We start from the raw sequence: 20,917 nt of genomic DNA, 5'->3' as shown, positions 1-20,917 counted from the left end.
TATGATTGACCCCAGTGCTTAGAACAGTGTTTGACACATAATAATAATAATAATAATAATAATGATTATGGTACTTGTTAAGCACTTACCATGTGCCAAGCACTGTTCTAAGTGTTGGGCTAGACCCAAGTTAATCAGGCTGGACACAGTCTCTGTCCCATATGGGGTGCATACTCTTAATCCCCATTTTACAGATGGGGTAATCAAGGGCCAGAGAAGTTAAGGGACTTGGCCAAGGTCACACAAAAAAGAAGTGGCAGAGCCGGGACTAGAACCCAGGTCCTTCTGACTCCCAGCTCGTGCTCTATCCTCTAAGCCACAAGTAAGCACTTAACACATACAATAAAAAATAATAGCAGTGGTTATAGTAGTAAAGGTAGTAACAATATAGTGATAATAACAATCGTGGTATTTGTTAAGCACTTACTATGTGTCAGGCACCGTTCTAATCGCCAGGGAAGATATAAAATAATCAAATAATCAGTAGTAATAGTGGCAGCAGCATTAATGAGCGCCCACTTGGTTAACTTTCCTCTCTACCTGTTCTCACCTCTCTTGACCAGATCTGTGGGTCCCAGGCCTCGCTTGGTCCCCCAGAGCCCCCCCACCCCAGGCTTCCAGGCCACACAAGCTCCTGTTCCCCTCATCTCTTTGATCCCACCTTCTCTCTGCTGTCGCACTGCTCAGCACATGCAGAGTCAGAAGCAAATTAGTACTCCAGAGTGTAGAATGGCACCTGACTGCAGAATGGCTGCACAGCATGTTGGGGGAGGGAAAGAAGGAGGTGAGGCGGCAGGAAAGGAAAGAGGAAGATTGGAGTGTTTGGGGGGTGAACTTGGGGGTGGGGCAGTGACGGTTCCCTGCAAAAGGTCTCTGGAAGTAAAGAGCACTGATGGAAGGGAGAAACTACTGGGAGCTTGGATCGGGAGACCCTCGGGGGCCAGGGACTTTGACTAATTTTCATCAGGGTCTCTTTTTCCCCAGCTCTAAGTAGAGAACTTTGTACAGAGTAAGCGCTCCATACTTACATACATGCTATCACTACTTCACCTTGAGAACAGGGAGGTGGTGGAGGGCAGTTGTTTTTGTGGGAGTCTTGAACAGGGAGTTCAGCTCACTGTCATCATCATCAGCATCATGGAACAGTTACTAAATGGCCCTGCTGTAATAGGCATAATGGTGCCACCTTTCTCAGGTCCAGAAAAATGACTTTTCCTCAGGTGGCCCTAAGGATCGGTTCGGCTCGACCCAGTCTTTCCCAGAAGGAGCCCAGCATGGACTGGATCTTCTGGTTCTGGCCCGTCCTGAACCCCAGAACCCCAGGGTCCCACTGGCCCAGAATGGGGCCTGGGCCGCGCTTCCAGGAACATGGCCACACACACACTCACAGTGGAGTTTCCTCTCACCTGCAGGCCGGTCCGATGGTCCCAAAAGGAGGGAGGAATCGAGAAAACACCAGGAGGTGTCACCCATGTGGTGAACAGAGCAGGTCTGGTTCTTACACTACTTTCCTCTTTCACCGTTCCTGTCCTCAAATTCACTGCTTTCTGGACCCCATATCAACAACACTACCACAACCACCACCCAGAAATTAGCATCGTAAATCCAGCTGGACAGCAGACTTCACGTACGGGGTGATTATTTCCTAGCAGTTAGACGCATAAGCCCGAAGAGCACTGGCTCAGACAGTTGACTCATTGTATGTTGCTTCTCTTCTTCCTGGACGGCAAACACACAAAACCCCGCCCCGCCTGACACCCAAATTAAACCCGCGTTTGTGGGTTTCAAAGGTGAAAACAAAGTTTTGACTTGGATACTTCCGGTTTCTGACTACTCTGCCTCTCACAGCTCCAAGGTGGCCCGGTCCCCAGCAACCAGCTCAGCAGCCTTGTTTGGAATGAGCCCTGGGCTCCAGGGTTGGGGGTGAGGGGGGAAAGCGAGGGGAGGAAAGGCCTCCCCTCTCCCATTCTGCCTGTATCTGCTCACCAGACTGGCAGGTCTGAGGATGTAGCCTTTGTTGTTTGGTTGTGCTTGACGGTTTGAGGGGATGAAACAGAATGGAAAATACAAGTCGACAAAAATCAAAACTCATTTGTCTACGGATGTGACGAGACCTGATTATCATCACCCGGCATCTCGGCAACCACTTGGCAGAGTGTTTTTACCATAAAGGACCAGGAAGTTGCAAACCGGCAGCCATGAACCAAAGGCCTCAGGGGAGTAGTCAGTCTGTGCGGGTGTTGGCAATGCATGTGAGGGGGAGCCTGACCTGCGGAAGGAGTATCCAGCCCCCCGGGCTTGGCTGACCCCTTTCTTCAACCACGCCTGTGGGCCTGGGCAGGGGTCAGGTCTCTAATAGCAGAGAGAAGTGATTCTGCTTCATCCAGAGTGATGGAGAGCAGAGAGAAATGAAAATCGGCAGACAACAAATCGAGCCCCAATTAAGCCCTCTTTTCCCCGACTCCCATTCCCTCCTGCATTGTCTATGCACTTGGATCTGTACGCTTCCCCGCTAAACCCTAATTTCCCATATTCCCTCTCCCTTGCACTTGGATTTGTACCCTTTAGTCACCCCACCCTCAGTCCCACAGCGTTTATGTACACATCCATAATTTACTTAAATGTTCGTCTCTCCCTCTAGACTATAAACTCTTTGTGAGCAGGGAACATGTCCACCAACTCTGTTCATTCATTCATTTATTCACTCATTCAGCATGGCACAGTGGATAGAGCACGTGCCTGGGAATCAGAAGGTCATGGGTTCTAATCCTGTCTCTGCCACTTGCCTGCTATGTGACTGGGGACACGTCAGTTTACTTTTCTGTGCCTCAGTTACCTCATCTGCAAAATGGGGATTGAGACTGTGAGTCCCACATGGGACAGGGACTCTGTGCAACCCAATTTGCTTGTAACCACCCCAGTGCTTACTACAGTGTCTGGCATATAGTAAGCGCTTAACAAATACCATTATTCATTCATCCATTCTATCATATTTATTGAGCGCTTACTGTCTACTGTAAGCTACCAGTGCTAAATACACTGTTCTGCACACAGTAAGCGCTCAATAAATATGATTGATCGATAATCCTTTAAGCACTTGATGTTCACCCTACCCCCAATCTCACAGCACTTCTGGACATTGTACTCTCCCTCGCCCAAGCACTTATTACAGTGTTTTAGAGAGAAGCAGCATGGCTTAGTGGAAAGAGTACAGTCTTGGGAGTCAGATGTTGTGGGTTCGAATCCTGGATCCACCACTTCTCAGCTGTGTGACTTTGGGCAAGCCACTTAACTTCTCTGTACCTGTTACCTCATCTGTAAAATGGGGATTAAGACTGTGAGCCCCACGTGGGACAACCTGATTACCTGGTCTCTACCCCAGCGCTTAGAACAGTGCTTGGCATATAGTAAGCGCTTAACAAATACCATAATAATAATAACAATAATAATAATGTTGGTATTTGTTAAGCGCTTACTATGTGCAGAGCACTGTTCTAAGCACTGGGGTAGACACAAGGGAATCAGGTTATCCCACGTGGGGCTCACAGTCTTAATCCCCATTTTACAGATGAGGTAACTGAGGCACAGAGAAGTTAAGTGACTTGCCCACAGTCACACAGTAGGCACTCAATAAATACCACTGATTGATTGGTTGTTTCCACCTCTTCTTCATTGACTCTTTCAGCCAAGCAGCTAAAGAGGTGTTGAAAGGATGTATTTGAATTGCACCTTCTCCCTCCGTCTGTTCTTGCCCCACTCCCCCTTAATGGAGGAAACAGGGAGGAAAATGTATGTGTGTGGGGGGGGTGTAGTGAGATGAGAAGGGGGGGTGGGGGAAAGAGAACAGGCAAGGAAGGCTGAGGACAATCCACATATGGGATAGCTCCTTGGACACAGCAGTGGTATTCCACCCTGAAAGGAGGACACCCCACTCCTGGGTGGTGGGGAGGTCAGAAGGAAAGGGGAGAGCCACCAGGGCAAGCCGCTCCCCTGGGGCCAGGTGGCCTGGCCAAGTTCAAGACCTGGGGGAGGTGACCTTGCCAGGCCCTTGCGGACACTGTGGCTGGGACCTAGGCCCACCTGGAGCAGAACCTCATTCATTTATTTGTATTTATTGAGTGCTTACTGTATGCAAAGCACTATACTAAGAGCTTGGAAGAGTACAATATAACAAACAATATAGAACCTGGAGGCTTTCCCCTACGAGTTCAAATCCAAACACTACAAGCCCCCAACCTCAGCATTATCCTTGACTCTTCTCTTTTTCGACCCTCATATTCACTCGGTCAGTCACCATATCCTGCTTGTTCTACCTTCCTCTCCATTCAAACCGCTGGTCCAAGCACTTTTCATATTCTTTCTTGATAATAATAATAATAATTATGGTATTTGTTAAGCGCTTACTATGCGCCGAGCACTGTTTTAAGCACTGGGGTAGATACAGGTTTATCAGGTTGTCCCACGTGGGGCTCACAGTCTTAATCCCCAATTTACAGCTGAGGCACAGAGAAGGAAAGTGGCTTGCCCAAAGTCACACAGCAGATAGGTGGTGAAGGCGGGATTAGAACCCACATCCTCTGACTCCCAAAGCCATGCTCTTTCCATTGAGCCACGACTACTGCAGCAGCTGCCTTGCTTGACCTCCCTGCCTCCAGCCTCTCCCCTCACCATTCCATAATTCAACTTGTTGCACTGATCATTTTTCTATTAAAAAAGTTCTCCGCCTCTCTCCCCACTCCTTAAAAACTTCCAATGGTTGCCCATCCGTCTCCACGTCAAACATGAACTCTTCACCAACAATTTCGAGACACTCAATCTGCACTCTCCCTGCTACCTCCCTCTTGGTCTCTTCCCACTCCAGTCCAAACTTCACTCATTACGGGGATCATTTTTCTAAAAAAATGTTCAGTCCCCGTCTCCTTCCTCTTCAAGAATCTCTAGTGGTTGCCTATCTACCTCTGCATTAGCAGAAATTTTTCACCATTAACTTAAAAGCACTCAATCCACTCTCTCCCTCCTCCCTATCCTTGCTCTCTCCCATTCCAACCCAGTTTGCACATTTTGCTCCTTTAACACCAACCTACTCAGTATGCCTCAATATCATCTCTCGCGTGTCAACCTCTTATCCACGATCTCCCTCCTACCTGGAATTCCCTCCCCCTTCACTTCCAACAGGCCGCTAATAATAATAATGGTATTTTGTTAAGCGTTTACTATGGGCCAAACACTGTTCTAAGCGCTGAGGTGGATACAAGTTTATCAGGTTGTCCCACATGGGGCTCACAGTCTTAATCCCCATTTTACAGATGAGGTATCTGAGGCACAGAGAAGTGAAGTGACTTACCCGAGGACACAGAACAGACAAGTAGCAGAGTCGGAATTAGAACCCAGGACCTTCTGATTCCCGGGCCTGTGCTCTATCCACTACACCATGGTGCTTCTCCTCAATGCAGCCCTACTCTCCCCATCTTCGAAGTCCTATTAAAATTACATCTCCTCCCGGAGGGCTTCCCTGACTAATGTCTCTTCTCTCCAACCTTAATAATAATAATACAAATAATAATTGTGGCATTTGTTAAGTGCTTACTATGTTCTATGCACTGTACCAAGCGCTGGGATGGATACAAGCAAATCAGGTTGGACACAGTCCCTGTTCCATATGGGGCTCACAGTTTTCACTCCCCATTTTACAGATGAGGTACCTGAGGCACAGAGAAGTGAAGTGACTTGCCCGAGGTCACACAAGAGGCAAGTGGCAGAGCTGGGACTAGAACCCATGACCTTTTGACTTCCAGGCTCGTGCTCTTACCACTATGCCAGCCTTCTATGTCACCCATTCCCCTGAGTCCCTACCCCCATAAGCTCTTATAATAAGAATTATGGTATTTGTAAAGTGCTTACTATGTGCCAGAAACTGTTCTAAGCACTGGTTCCTCACCCCACCCCTCCGAACCCCCACAGCAATTATGTCTTTAGGGTTACAGTCGGTTGTTTCCCCTGCTTGTAATTTGCTTTAATGTCTGTGTGTCTCCCCCCACCCCCCCCCCCCCACTAGATTATAAACTCCTTGAGGGCAGGAAATCATGTCTACTTACTCTACTGTATTCTCCCAAGTGTTCAGCACAGTGCTGTGCACAGAGTAAGTGCTCAATCAATTCCACCGATTGACTGCTTGACTGATCAGTAGAGACTTCTGGCAGACTCCCCTAAGCCTGGCTCAAAAGCCAGGGTGAGCTTCCCAGCACTCTGGATGGAGGAGGAGGAAACTATCACCCCTGAAAGGTCAGGGGCACACTGGCTTCTGAAATTGAACTATGTCAAGCCAAGCACTCTTTCTTGCTCATGCCCTCAGACAGTCGAGCAGCCACGGGAATCACCCACCCAGAAGACCATAATCTCTTGCACGAAAAAAAGCTTCTCTCACCTGAGGATGAATGACAGCAACCACCCTCACCCCCCACCCAGCCTTCTCCCTGCACCCCCTCAGTTCTACAGTGCCTTGGTCGACACTACACATGCCATTCTTTCTGACATGGCGTTGTCCTGCATCCAGCTGTGTGTTTTTAGAAGAACGTCCCCTAATTCCCCAACTGATTCTGGCCAAAATGTGTGCTAAAGAGGCAGGTGATGGAAGAACTGGGTATAAACTCTCACTCTCCTGTCAACCTGGTCACACTAACAGGCAGTTGGCTTGATTGAGGTGGGGGCAAATCCCCTACGGGGTACCTGAATCTCCACAGAAAGAAAGAGAGCAGGCCCGTGAGTCGGAAGACCTAGATCCTAATCCCGACTTTGTCACTTGCCTGCTATGTCACCTTGGGCAAGTCACTTCACTTCTCTGTGCCTCAGTTACCTCATCTGTAAAATGGGGATAAATACCTGTTTTCTTTCTCCTTTAGACTGTGAGCCCCATGTGGGATGGGGACTGTGTCCAATCTGCTTATCTTTTATCTGCTCCAGCGTTGAACATATATCACCATTATTATTATTAGGGCTTGTGGGGAGGAGGGAGGAGAAGAAGCAGAAGGAGGAGAGTGTGGGGGGTGGGGGGGATGGGGAGAGAGAGAGAATGAATGGGGGGAGGGAGAGAAAAAAGCTTCTCTGCTTCCAAACCCTCTACTTCCCAGGCTCTGGGACGAGCCTTTCCTTCCCAGAAGAGTCAAGTTGACCCCAGGAGCCAGAGTCAACCCACGCTCCCAGATCCCTCGACCAAACACCAAGGCACAAGCCACCCTGGTTGACTCTGCTCCTTCCTGTGTGTCCCCAGTGCGGTCTCCTGGGGCAGAAGCCAATAGCTGGCCAACAGTGATTCATCCGACCTTCCCCCTCTTACTCACACTGAGGGCAAGGCGGCGGCGACGTCAAGCAGCAATACATGCTCCCACCGCCACTACCACCAGCCATTATCCCCAGTGCAGTGACTGTAACAGGCTGTGGGACCTGGTGGAAAAAGCACAGGACTGGGAGGCAAGGAGATCCAGGTTCTAGTTCTGGCTTCATCACTTGCCTGCTTTGTAACCTTGGGAAAGTCACTCCACTTCTCTGGGCCTCAGTTTCCTCATCTGGAAAATAAGGCTAAAATACCTGTTCTCTCCGCCCCTGAGACTGTGAGCTCCATGCGGGACAGGGACTTTGTTTCTTTAGACAATCGTATATCTTCGCCAGTGCTTTGTACATTGGTTAGCCCCTAGTAAGTGTTTAATAAATACCATTATTATTATTGTCATTATCACTACTGTGACTAATGAAGGATGCTGTGTTTACACTCAGTTGAGTTGAGAAAGCCCAGAATGGCTCCGCAATACAGGAATGGACTCTGCCACCACTTCACCAGCCTCGCCCTCCCAGAAGTGGAAGGTGTAGCTTCAAAGAGAAACAGAAGGAGCAGCTTCCAGTACTGCACAGGCCTATAGAGCCCTCACCTCTGGAGTCCAGCTAGTCCTTCTTCCCCGGGGACTGTCGTAAGCCCATCAATGGGCAGGGATTGTCTCTATCTGTTGCTGAATTGTACATTCCAAGTGCTTAGTACAGTGCTCTGCACATAGTAAGCACTCAATAAATACTATTGAATGAATGAATGAACTGAAATCACCTCCTCTTCGTTTCCTCCCGTCACCCCACAAGGCCCGGCCTTTTGGGGACCTTCTGCCAACCCAGAGTGTCTCTGAGTCGCAAGTGCCCCATATTCTGTCAGGAAGGAGAATTCGGGCTAGTCTCAGTTTCATTCCTCTTTTGCTCCCGTTGGGCCCAGCCACCTGGCCAGGATGAAAAAGCAAGAGGAAGGAGTCCCTGCTCCTTCAGCATCCCTCCTCCCCGCACAATGGAGGGGGGAGGGGGGAGACTGAGCTCAACTTGGGGAGGTCAACCTCCTGACTCCCACCCCCCACCCCAATGGTCTGGCCAATCCCAGGGTGAGGGAGCTCGTCTCCAGGGACAGAGGCACCTTGGTTGGCCCGAGCCTGGGAGATCTGTAGCCAGGACGAGGGCTCCCGTTCTTATGTTTCCACGTAAACTTGGGACCGGTCCCGGACTCCTGGGGTGCAGTAGGCCTTTCCCCTGTTCTAAGGCCATATGGGGACCCGGTCCAGGCCAACCTAGAGGGTCAATAGAGAGGGCACCATTCTGGATGCCTGGGGAGAGACCAAAAGAGAATCTCCCAGTTGTGCTGCTGATTGGGGGCGAGTCCCTCCCCCAAACCCCCCACCCCAACACACACACACATACACCCTCGGCGACTGAGTGCCTACCCTGTGCTGGGCACCCTACTATACGCCAAAGGAAAATTCAACATTAGGATTTGGTCCCCTAAGCTTGGAGACAGCAGTGAAGCTTGCTTCCTGGTGATTGGCCAGTGTCGGCATCCTAGCCCGGCCTTCCCACAGTTCCATCGAGGGGGAGACGATGTCCGGATGAATATTCAGAGGCCCAACACTCCGGTTGGGCACCTTCTGAGATCTCCCCTGCTTAGCCAGCTGCTGTCCAATTTCTAGAACTTCAGCCCGCCTGATTTTGGAGGGCCGCTCGGCCCCCACCCCTCTCGTGCAATCTATCTGCTCCAGAGGCCTCTTTCTCCCCCTCCCAGCCCCCGCGCTCACCCCCGCACCTCTTAGAGCGCTGTAGCAGGGCCCCTTTGGCCAGGTGGCTCCGGTAACCAGGCAGCACCGCTGTCCAGTAGCTGGGGTCCGACATGCTTCTAGCCTTTGTCCAGGATTCCAATGGGGAGCTGCCCTGGCCCCGGAACACGCAGGGGCTGGATCAAAGCGCCGCGGAAGCGTGGGCCCGCTGGATGGGCGGCCGCTGCCGCCGCCGCCGCGCCCCCCCCGGGAGCTCCGGGCCCCGGCTCGCTCCCATCCTCCGGGGCTCGGGCAGCTCGCACCGGGCCCGGAGACCGGCGCGCGCTTATCCCGGGGCTGCGCGTGGGCCCCGCGCGGGCGCCGAGCCTTCCAGGGCCCCCGGGGCCTGCGAGGCGGGGCCGGCCGCTAGGGGGGGGCGGTGGGGTGGGGGGTTGAGGGGGGTGGATGCGGAAGATGGGACTGTCCTCGACCCACGTGCAAGGGGCGGGGCCGGCGCCGACCCCACCTCCCGCCCGGCTCTCTGGAGGGGAGGAGGCGACAGCCCCATCCCCGGGTGTCCCCCGCTGGCCCGGGAGGGGACGTCGGGCGCCGCGGCCCTGCTCCGCTGCTCGGGGAAGCTACAACGGGACCCGGAGGCGACGCGCCCAACGGGCCTCGGGCCGGCAGCCGTTCCTGGGGCTCAGGGCCCGGGCAGGGAGCGTCGGCCCCGGGAACTGGTTTCCATGGCTACCGGCGGGGACGGGAGCCTCCGGGTTTCGGGGGCGGGCTGATGCTCTGCGCCTGGGTGTGGCCTTTCTAAATGCAGTAGCGAGCCGGCTCCCTACCTTCCCTTCTCGCCCGGTGGTCGGAGAAGCGGCAGGTCAGGTCGGGGGCCCAGGAGAGCAGGCTTCCTGTGGCTCCTAGGTCTCCATTTTTTAAGGGTATCCGGCAAGCGCTCGCTGTGTGTCAAACCCCGTTCTAAGCGCCGGCACAGCTCCAAGTTAATTAGGTCGGACGCGGTCCCTGGCCAGCGTGGGACCCACAGTCCGAGTAGGGAGAAAATATATCGGATCTCCATTTTACGGTTGAGGAGACCGAGGCGCAGAGAAGTTAAAGTCAAGTCCATGGTCACGCAGCAAGAAAGTGACAGGGGCGGGATTAGAACCCAGGGCCTCGGACTCACAGGCCACTAGGCCGCTTCTCCTAAGATGTCAAAGAGATCTCCGTGAGGGAGAATATCATCTTCCCCAGAAGAAGGGCAAGGGGTCAGCGGGATAAACTCTGTCTGGGGTTAGTGCCTGGTCCAGAGGGTGGCTCTGGCTAAGCTGGTAACTCACTACAGGGCCACAGCATCAATCATCATCATCAACGATGGTATTTATTAACTTTCAATGAATTTAACTTCTGCTCTGTGCCGGGCACTGTTCTAAGCGCTGGGGCAGATACAAGTTAATCGGGTTGGACGCAGCCCCTGCCCTGCGTAGGGCTCACACTCTGAATCCCCATTTTTACAGATGAGATAACTGAGGCCCAGAGAATAATAATAATAATAATGATGGTATTTGTTAAGCACTTACTATGTGCAAAGCACTGAAATAATGATGGTGTTTAAGTGCTTACTATGTGCAAAGCACTGTTCTAAGCGCTGGGGTGGATACAAGGTGATCAGGTTGTCCCACGTGGGGCTCACAGTCGTAACCCTCATTTTCCAGATGAGGGTACTGAGGCACAGAGAAGTTAAGTGACTTGCCCAAAGGGCTCACAGTCTTAACCCCCAATTTCCGGATGAGGGAACTGAGGCACAGAGAAGTTAAGTGACTTGCCTAAAGGTCACACAGCTGACAAGTGGCAGAGTTGGGATTAGAACCCATGACCTCTGACTCCTAAACCTGTGCTCTTTCCACGGAGGTCACTTGCCCAAGGTCCCCAAGCAGACAAGTGGCAGCGCCGGAATTAGAACCCAGGTCCTTCTGACTCCCAGGCCCGTGCTCTAGCCGTTAGACCGCACTGCTTCTTCATCCAGCATTTACTATGTGTAGAGCACTGTTCTACGCGCCTGGGAGAGTAATAATAATGTTGGCATTTATTAAGCGTTTACTATGTGCAGAGCACTGTTCTAAGCGCTGGGGTAGATACAGGGTAATCAGATTGTCCCACGTGAGGCTCACAGTCTTCATCCCCATTTTACAGAGGAGGAAACTGAGGCACAGATAAGTTGTGACTTGCCCACAGTCACACAGCTGACAAGTGACAGACCCAGGATTCGAACCCATGACCTCAGACGCCCAAGCCCATGCTCTTTCCACTCAGCCATGCTGCTTCCCTGTACAACAGAGAGTACAACAGAGTTGGTAGAGACATTCCCTGCCCACAATGAGCTTACAGTCTAGAGGGGGAGAAGGACACTGATATCAATAAATAATTTATAGCTGTGTACGTAAGTGCTGTGGGGCTGAGGGTGGGACAAATATCAAAGGCCCAAAGGCATATCAATCTGCACAAGAGTCCAGTGATCTTCCCCCTCCGTTCCCCCTCATCCAGGGTCACAGGCTGCCGCCAGCAGCACATAGCTAGGAAAGAGCACAGAGCCTCTTCAGGGGGTTTTTGTTGGCCCGGTTTGGGGCCCACAGAGATGTGCCTCCAGGAAAAACGGCCCCAGTGCCGGCCAGGCTGTTTTCCCTCAGACGAGTGATGAAGTTTTTCCACATTTGCCTTTTCCAGAAGTCCACACCCGAGGAACCAAATCCATCTCTCCGCACATGCACCCAGTTTTAAGTGGAGCCAAGCAAAGCTGCTCTCTGAATACTGGCTCCTTTCATGCCTAACCGCCTGCTACCATTAAGACTTCCAGGTTTCTGCACATGTCAATCAGGCCAACTCCCTCCCTCATTCATTTAGCCATATTGGGGAAACTGCTGCTGCAAGGGATGGTAAAGGGTTCTTTGCCCAGTGTTCACCCCTTCTCTGCCAGGAAATTGGAGATTAAGAAACTCTTCCCCGGGGCCTTGTTTCCTCCAGGTTCTGCAGATACTGGAGGGGTGGGGGAAATCTCCCCTGCCTCACTTTCTTCCTTTCAGTATCAGTCAGGCCTGACCTTGGGTGGTTAGAAAGGCCGCACCAGTCACTGTGGTGGGGGTGTGAGCCCACTGTTAGACTGTGCGCCCGTTGTTGGGCAGGGATTGTCTCTACCTGTTGTCGAATTGTACATTCCAAGCGCTCAGAATAGTGCTCTGCACACAGTAAGTACTCAATAAATATGACCGGTTGAATGAATGAATGAATGGGAAGGTAGGAGGGAATGGCCCCGGCCCAGATCAGCATAACCAGAATGCTTCTAGATTGTTCTGAGCTGCAGCTGCTGTCTCTCTGTGCAGCTCACCATGCCGGCCTAGGCTGCACAGTACAGACTAAAGAGCAACATATCAACAAGAGCCCGTGAGAAGCCGCACATCATAACCAAGCCCTTCCTTCCTGCCCTCCCAGCCCCCAACCCACCCCAGTGAGGGAGGGCCTTCAAGGGGAAATGAGAGTTCTTCTGTAGTTTAACTTCACCGCTGCCATGGGGAAAGCCACTAATGGCTCAGAACTGAGTGTGGAGTGCAAGTGAAAAAGGAGTGCAGTGGTGAAGGTATAACAAGGACAAAATGGTAGGAAAGGGGAAATTTCAATTTGATATGTTCTAGTTCCAGTGGTTACCCATCTCCCTCTGCAACAAGCAGATACTAATTCAGGTATTTGTTAAGTGTTTACTGTGTGCCAGGCACTGTACTAAGTGCTAGGGTGGATACGAGCAAATCGGGTTAGATACAGTCCCTGTCCCACATGGGGCCCACAGTCTTAATCCCCATTTACAGAGGAAACTGAGACACAGAGAAGTCAAGTGACTTGCCCATGGTCACACAGCAGACAAGTGGCAGAGCCGGGATTAGAACCTACGACCTTCCGACTCCCAGGCCCGTGCCCTATCCACCACACCAGAACCTCCAACCATTTGCTCCAAGGCTCTCTACCAGATCTTGTCCTTATTTATTGGCTCTCCTTGTCTGCTACCTTCTGCTTGCTCCTCCCAAACCCACCTCCTGTCTGTACTCTATTGGGATTCCCTTCCCCCAAAGATCTTCCAGACTTCAACCTTCCCCACTCTCCAAGCCCTCCTAAAATCCCACCTCCCCCGACAAGCTTTCCTGGACTAGTTTTCAGCACCCCAATTAATAATAATAATAGTCATGGCAGTTATAAAGTGCTTACTATGTAGCAAGACCATACTAAACACTAGGGGTAGGTAGAAAGATCATCGGGTTGGACGGAGTCCCTGTCCTACATGGGGCTCACAGTCTAAGTAGGAGGAAGAACAGGTTTTGAGTCCCCAGTTAACAGATGAGGAAACCGAGGCACACAGGTCACCAGCAAGCCAGTGGCGGAGCCAGGATTAGAACCCAGGTCCTCTGACTCTCGGGCCTGTGCGCTTTCCCTTGACCACCCTGCTTCTCAATTCTTAGCAACTTTTCAGCTGCCTCTTGCACTTATGCATTTATTTGTGCCCACTTAGAGAAGCAGCATGGCTCAGTGGAAAGAGCACGGGCTTTGGAGTCAGAGGTCATGAGTTCGAATCCCAGCTCTGCCACTTGTCAGCTGTGTGACTGTGGGCAAGTCACTTAACTTCTCTGGGCCTCAGTTACCTCATCTGTAAAATGGGGATTAAGACTGTGAGCCCCACATGGGACAACCTGATTCCCATGTCTACTCCAGCGCTTAGAACAGTGCTCTGCACATAGTAAGCGCTTAACAAATACCAACATTATTATTATTATTGTGTATATCTGCATATTTGACTGACTATTCTGTTTTATTACATTTATACCATTCATTGAAAGTGAAGTGGGAAGCGGGAAAGTGGGAAGCAGCATGGCTCGGTGGAAAGAGCACGGGCTTGGGAGTCAGAGGTCATGAGTTCAAATCCCAGCTCTGCCACTTGTCAAGCTGTGTGACTGTGGGCAAGTCACTTTAACTTCTCTGCGCCTCAGTTACCTCATCTGTAAAATGGGGATGAAGACTGTGAGCCTCACGTGGCACAACCTGATTACCCTGTATCTACCCCAGCGCTTAGAACAGTGCTCTGCACATAGTAAGTGCTTAACAAATACCAACATTATTATTATTAAAGTGACCACAGCATACTGCCCAAGTACCATAGCTCCACAGACCCAGAAGTGGTTGCTGGGTGCCCTGGTAGCTCCTGCAGTCTTTACTGCCCATGCCAGCCAGATATTTTTCTGGATTCCTACTGAGCCTGTCTACCACATGAGATGTTCTAGGTGATTATTTGGTCAAACCTTCGCCACGGACGGCACAGCCCCAGCAGGCATTTCCTTGCTTCTGGCTGGCTGTTTCACCCTCACTGCCATGAGGTGGGGGTCAGAGACTGGGACACACACAAAAAGAAAAAAGAGATGCAATCCCTATTTGCAAGGAAATTACAATCTAATATTAGAGACAGTGGACATAGATTGATGAAAATACCTGGCCCGGCCACCTTACCACTCGTGTATGTGTTTATTACCACTGGCTTTCTGTGATAGTAGGTGCTTCATAAATACTATTACTACTTGAAGGCAGGAATTGTGTTTCGTTTCAACTGCATTTCCTAGCTGTCCTGTACACAATAGGTAGTCAAAACTTGAGGTTGATGACGAGAATAGTAATAGTAGTGGAAATGATATTTATTAAGTCTCTGAGTGCCCTTGGGAAAGTACAAAGAAAGCACAAGTCACACCCCCTACTCACAAGGAACTTACACTAACGGGCGAGACGGGTATAAAAATGTTACAAGCAGCAGAATCAGAATATACTGAAACATACAAATGAATATATATATATATATACATTCAAGTGCCAAGGATGAGTGGAAATTTATATAGAATATACTTCTATATGAATGCTAGAGGTGTCTACTGGGTTAATAGGATTCCAAGTGTTGGGAATGAGTAGGGCGAGGCAAGTTGGAGGAGCGGAGGAGGTGGGATTCTTGGAATCTGAAGGTAGGGAGGGCGAGGGAGGGAGGGCCAGACTGTGTAAGTGTATGAAGTGGATGAAATGAGAGCTGAATACAGTTAGGAGATGGGCTTCAGGGAAGCAAAGAGCGGGACCACGAGAATAGTGTGTGAAGAGAACTGGTATGGAGAAGTACTAGTATTAAGCACCTTTGTACAAAGCATTATACTAAATGCTGGGGAAAAAATATGCTGGTGAAAAATCAGACAGTTCCTGGCCCCCAAAGGACTCACAGTCTAAGAAATGGCGAGAGTTGGTGGAAAGCCTGAAGCCAATGGTAAGGAGTTTCTTTTTGAGGCAGGAGAGGGGTAGCCCATGGAGGTTTTTGAGGAATGGAGAGATGTGTGCTAAGTGCTGTTCCAGGAAAATGTTCTAGGCAGCAGTGTGGAGTTTGGACTGAAGGTCGGCGGGGCGGGGGGGTGGCGGGGGAGAGAGAAACAGGGGACGTGGCTGAAGGCAGGGAAGCCAGGGAGGAGACTGCTTACAGTAGTCTGTCTAACCATGGCTTCAACTACCATCTCTTTGCAGAGGACTCTCCAGCTCCCCACCTCTTCAGCTCTGATGTAGTAATAGTATTTATTAAACCCTTACTATGTGCAGAACACTGTATTAAGCACTGGGAAGGAGTACACGGGTGGGAATTAGACATGGACCCTGTCCAAGGGCTCACAATCTAGGACCTCTCTCTTCCTCTGCAATTTCACATTTCCTCTTGCCTTTAGGATATCTCTGTTGGGATGTCCCACTGACACCTCAAACTCAACATTTCTAAACAGAACTCCTCATCTTCCTGCCCAAACTGTGTCTTCCCACTAACTTTCCCATCACCGTAGTCAACGCCACCATCCTCCAAGCAATTGTATTTATTGAGCACTTATTGTGTGCACAGCACTGTACTAAGCGCTTGCGAGAGTACAATATAACAATTTAACAGGGTTGGTAGACACATTCCCTGCCCACAATGAGCTTATAGTCTAGAGGGGGAGACAGACATTAACGTAAATAAAGCATTTACAGATATATACCTAAGTGTTGTGGGATTAGGGGAGGTGAATAAATGGAGCAAATCAAGCAGAAGGGAGTGGGAGAAGAGGAAATGAGGGCTTAGTCAGGGTAAGCCTCTTGGAGGAGATGTGCCTTCAATAAGGCTTTGAAGGTGGGAAGAGTCAACGTCTGTCAGATGTGAGGAGGGAGGGCATTCTGGGGCTGAGGTGGGATGCGGACAAGTGGTCCACGGCAGGAAAGATGAGATCAAGGTACAGTGAGTAGGTTGGCATTCGAGGAGCCAAGTAGGCAAGGAGTAGGAGAGCAGCAAGGTGAGGTAGGAGAAAGAAGATGATTGAGTGCTTTAAAGCTGATGGTAAGAAGTTTCTGTTTGATGCAGAGGTGGATGGGCAACCACTGGAGGTTCTTGAGGAGTGGGGAAACATGGACTGTTTCACAAGCCTGTAAATCATGGCATTATCCTCGACTCAACTCTCTCATTCAATCCACATATTCGACCCGACTACTAAACTGTACAATATAACAGTTGGTAGACACATTCCCTGCCCACAGTGAGTTTAGAGTCGAGAGGGGGAGACAGACAGCTTAGTCAGGGAGGGTCTCATGGAGGAGATGTGCCCTCAACAGGGCTTTGAAGATGGGGAGAATGATCGTCTGTTGGATATGAAGAGGGAAGACGTTCCAGGCCAGAGACAGGACGTTGGGGAGAGGTTGGCGGCCAGATAGACAAGATTGACGTATAGTCAGTAGGTTGGTGTTAGAGAGTGAAGTGTGTAGGCTGGATGGTAATAGGAATTCAGGGAGTAGGGTAGGAAGGGGCAAGTTGATTGAGTGCTCTCAAGCCTATGGTAAGGAGTTTCTGTTTGATGCGGAGGTGGGTGGGCAACACTGGCGGTTCTTGAGGAGTGGGGAAACATGGACTTAATGGTTTTGTAGGAAAATGATCCGGGCAGCAGAATGAAGTACAGACTGAAGTGGGGAGAGACAAGAGGCAGGGAGGTCAGCAAGGACCTTTCCTCTCCATCCAAACTGCTACTATGCTGATCCAAGCACTTATATTCTACCTTGATTCCTGCATCCTCAAGACTGTAAGCTCTTTGTGGGCAGGGAATGTCTCTCCAAACTCTGTTATACTGTTCTCTCCCAAGCTCTTAGTAGAGTGCTCTGCACACAGCAAGCTCTCAATCAATACAATTGAATGATTGATTCATCAGCCTTCTTGCTGACCGCCCTGCTTCCTGTCTCTCCTCTCTCCAGTCCATACTTCACTCTGCTGCCCAGATTATTTTTCTGAAAAACTGTTCAGTCCATATATCCCCACTCCTCAAAAACCTCCAATGGTTGCCCATCCATCTCCGCATCAAACAGAAATTCCTTACCATGGGCTTTAAGGCACTCGATCAGTTTCCACTTTAACTTGCTAATCTCCCACTGCAACCTAAACCTAACGCTTTGCTCCTCGAATGCCAACCTGTTCACCATACCTCAATCTCACATGTCTCACTGACGACCCCTTGCTCATGTCCTCCCTCTGGCCTAGAACTCCCTCCCCCTTCGTATTTGACAATCCATCTCAATCCTCGTCTTCAAAACCTTACTAAAATCACATCTCCTCCAAGAGGTCTTTCTTGACTAGCCCTTCATTTCCCCACCCTATTCATCCTCCCTTCTGCGTCCTCAATGCACTTGGGTCTGTACCCCCTAAGCTCTTTGATAGCCCACCCCAGATCACTTATGTACATATTCTTATACTCTGCCATTTCCCCACTCTGTAATTCATTTTAATATAATAACAATAATAATAATAATTGTGGTATTTGTTACGTGCTTACTATGTGCCAGGCACTGTACTAAGTGCTGGGGTGGATACAAGCAGATTGGGTTGGACACAGTCCCTGTCCCACATGGAGCCAGTCTTAATCCCCATTTTACAGCTGAGGGAATTGAGGCACAGAGAAGTGAAGTGACTTGCCCATGGTCACTCAGCAGACAAGTGGCAGAGCCGGAATTAGAACCTAGGTCCTTTTGACTTCCAGGCCCGTGCTCTATCCACTAGGCCATGCTGCTTCTCTAATTATCTTAATCTCCTTTTAATATCTGTCTCCCTCACTAGACTGTAATTTCCTTGAGGGCAGGGACCGTGTCAACTATTATACTGTACTCTCCCAAGTGCTTAGTCCAGTGTCCTGCACTCGGTAAGGGCTCAATAAATATCACTGATTAACTGATGATATGACGAGTACTCAAACCAGGGTGGTGGCTGTTTGGATGGAGAGGAAGCAGTGGACCCAGGAGATGTTTGGGAGGAAGAATTGACAGGATGGATATAAATAATAGGCGTTAATACATACTAAAGCCAGAAAAATACATAAATGCTGAGATGGCTGATGGGATGACATGACCTGGAAAGTAGGAGCCCATCCCCAGGACACATGGTGTCCCACCCCTGGCTAGAGTTCATCTGGGAGGGAAAGAGCAGAGAATAGGGAGGGGGAAGGGGAAGAGAGTGGAAAAGGAGAAAGAAGGAGGGAAGAGGGCAAAGAGGGGAGAGATACACAAGACCAGAAGTAATACTATTCCTAATTATGGTTCTTGTTAAGCACTGACTATATGCCAAGCACTGTCCTAAGTACTAGGGTAGATACAAGTTAAGCAGGTTGGACACAGTCCCTGTCCCACATGGGGCTCAGAGTCTTAATCCCCATTCATTCATTCATTCATTCAATTGTATTTATTGAGCACTTACAGTGTGCAGAGCACTGTATTAAGCGCTTGGGAAAGTACAACAATAAACAATGACATTCCCTGCCCACAACGAGCTTACAGTCTACAGCAGGGGAGACAGACATCAATACAAATAAATAAAATTGCAGATATGTACAAAAGTACTGAGGGGCTGGGAGGGGGGGAAGAACAAAGGGAGCAAGTCAGGGCAATGCAGAAGGGAGTGGGAGATGAGGAAAAGTGAGGCCATTTTACAGATGAGGTAACTGAGGCCCAGAGAAGTGAAGTGACTTGTCCGAGCCGGCATGTGGCAGAGCCGGGATTAGAACCCAGCTCCTTCTGATTCCCCAGGCCCGTGAATTCAGACCATCCACCGCAGCATTCTATAACCATCAAAGGGAACAGGAGGCTTGAAGGAGCCACACGATGGTGCTTTCCTCATCTGCGGATGTACCACTTAGCCACATGAGCAAGCTGTTTTCTGAGTTCCTACTGAGCCTGTTGACTAGGTGAGATGCCCTCAGTGGTTGTTCAGTCAGAAGGCTTCATTGCTGAGCAAGCAAGCATTTCTCTACCTCTGTTTCACCCTCTGCCGTGGTGAGGTGTGGGTTGGGCCTGGGGACATAATCATTGGCGGGAAGGACCCTCAGCAGCTACTCAGCACCAGGTAGGGTACAGCGTCGGCTCTATGACCCAGTGGGTTTTGTATGTAGAACTCTTGCAGGCACTTTTCAGTCTTGCACCTCCGGCCACCCGATTGCTTATTGTACCTACTGCCCAGGTAGGAGCACGACTGGCGTGGATGACAGCATGCAGAAGTGGTACTGTGCAAGCTACCAGCATTAATAATAATTAATAATAATATGGAATTTGTTAAGCACTTACTATGTGCCAAGCACTGTTCGAAGCACTGGGGTAGATACGAGTTGATCGGGTCGGACACAGTCCCTGCCCCACGTGGGGCTCACACTCTTAATCCCCATTTTACAGATGAGTAACTGCGGCACGGAAGAGTCACGTGATTTACCCAAGGTCACACAGCCGACACATGGAGGACCTGGGATCAGGACCCAGGTTCTAGCGCTAACAACATCAATTCCTTTGCCCAGGTTCTAAGTCTCCGAGTCTTCATGATCGGAACAAGGATCATCTGTTGCTTGTGAGGGAAGGCTCCATCGCTATTTAACATTCCTTAAATTTTCCTCTAGTATCCCACAATGTGAATTCTATCCCAACCCATTTTGAAACTGCTGATTTTTTTCCGCCTACACATCTGTCTAAGGTACTAGGGGGAAAATGGAAAAGAGTTATATGCTTTGACATTAAAAGAACATGGACGCTGCAAATGTAATTTCTGAATTGTTGACTTAAGATACTTTTTATGATGACTGCAACCCTGCCCACCTCTCTTGATTAGACCATTAGCCTTCTCCTTTCTGATTGGCCTAGAATATTGTGTGGACTAGTTCTCTAATCAGAAACAGCTTTTGCACCTACTTTTTAAAAATTAACTAAAAAAAAAAACCAAATGAAGTGGGATTAGCCAACAATGTAATTGGCTACTACAAATTCTCCTGGCAGAATCTCTCCTGTTCAGGGAGGTTAGAAGATTCCTAGAACGGCTTCCCTCCCCGTCCCTCCCATCCCCTCTCCCCCCTTTCATAACCATCTTCCTCATTCAAAATACACCTTAAATTTCACTTCCCCAGCACATGTCCATCCAACATTCAGCATTTATACTTATGCTTTAGCACTTGGGCGTATTAGTGACTTTGATAAATACAAGTAAATTTATCTACTTTTCCTTTCATACTCCTGCTTTTAGCAGCCTTAGAGATTTGGGGATGTTTTATGTCTGTTGGTCTTCCCCATTAGATCATAATGATAGAGACCACATCTCTTGCTGAACTGACTCTTCTAAGTGATTTGTACAATGCTCTCCACAGAGTAGGTGCTCAATAAATACTATGGAATAAATGAAGTCAATCCAGGTTAACATGGAGGGGGACAATGATGCTGACCCCCTCCTCCCGACAGGGGAGCTCAGCCCTCTCACCCAGATTCCCCAACACAAGCCAGAATGA

At 49.8% G+C, this 20,917-nt stretch overlaps 1 protein-coding gene across 4 annotated transcripts in view; it reads right to left on the bottom strand.

Annotated features, from left to right (window-relative positions):
* Positions 1-20,917, bottom strand: part of MAST3 (microtubule associated serine/threonine kinase 3) — a 96,583-nt gene that overhangs the window by 36,489 nt on the left and 39,177 nt on the right. The window contains exon 1 of one of the 4 annotated variants that reach the window (XM_029050399.2): positions 9,104-9,409. The exons of the other annotated variants lie outside the window; for them this stretch is intronic. Within the exon in view, the coding sequence (XP_028906232.1) occupies positions 9,104-9,189 (86 nt within the window). The 5' untranslated portion in view covers positions 9,190-9,409. Of the gene's footprint in view, positions 1-9,103; positions 9,410-20,917 lie in introns of those variants that run through there. 4 annotated transcript variants of the gene reach the window in all.

Source organism: Ornithorhynchus anatinus, chromosome X1 (genome assembly GCF_004115215.2).
Source record: "Ornithorhynchus anatinus isolate Pmale09 chromosome X1, mOrnAna1.pri.v4, whole genome shotgun sequence".
Classification (NCBI taxonomy): domain Eukaryota; kingdom Metazoa; phylum Chordata; class Mammalia; order Monotremata; family Ornithorhynchidae; genus Ornithorhynchus; species Ornithorhynchus anatinus.
Note: the sequence above shows the minus strand (reverse complement) of the source record. Positions and strands in the feature narration are given on the sequence as shown.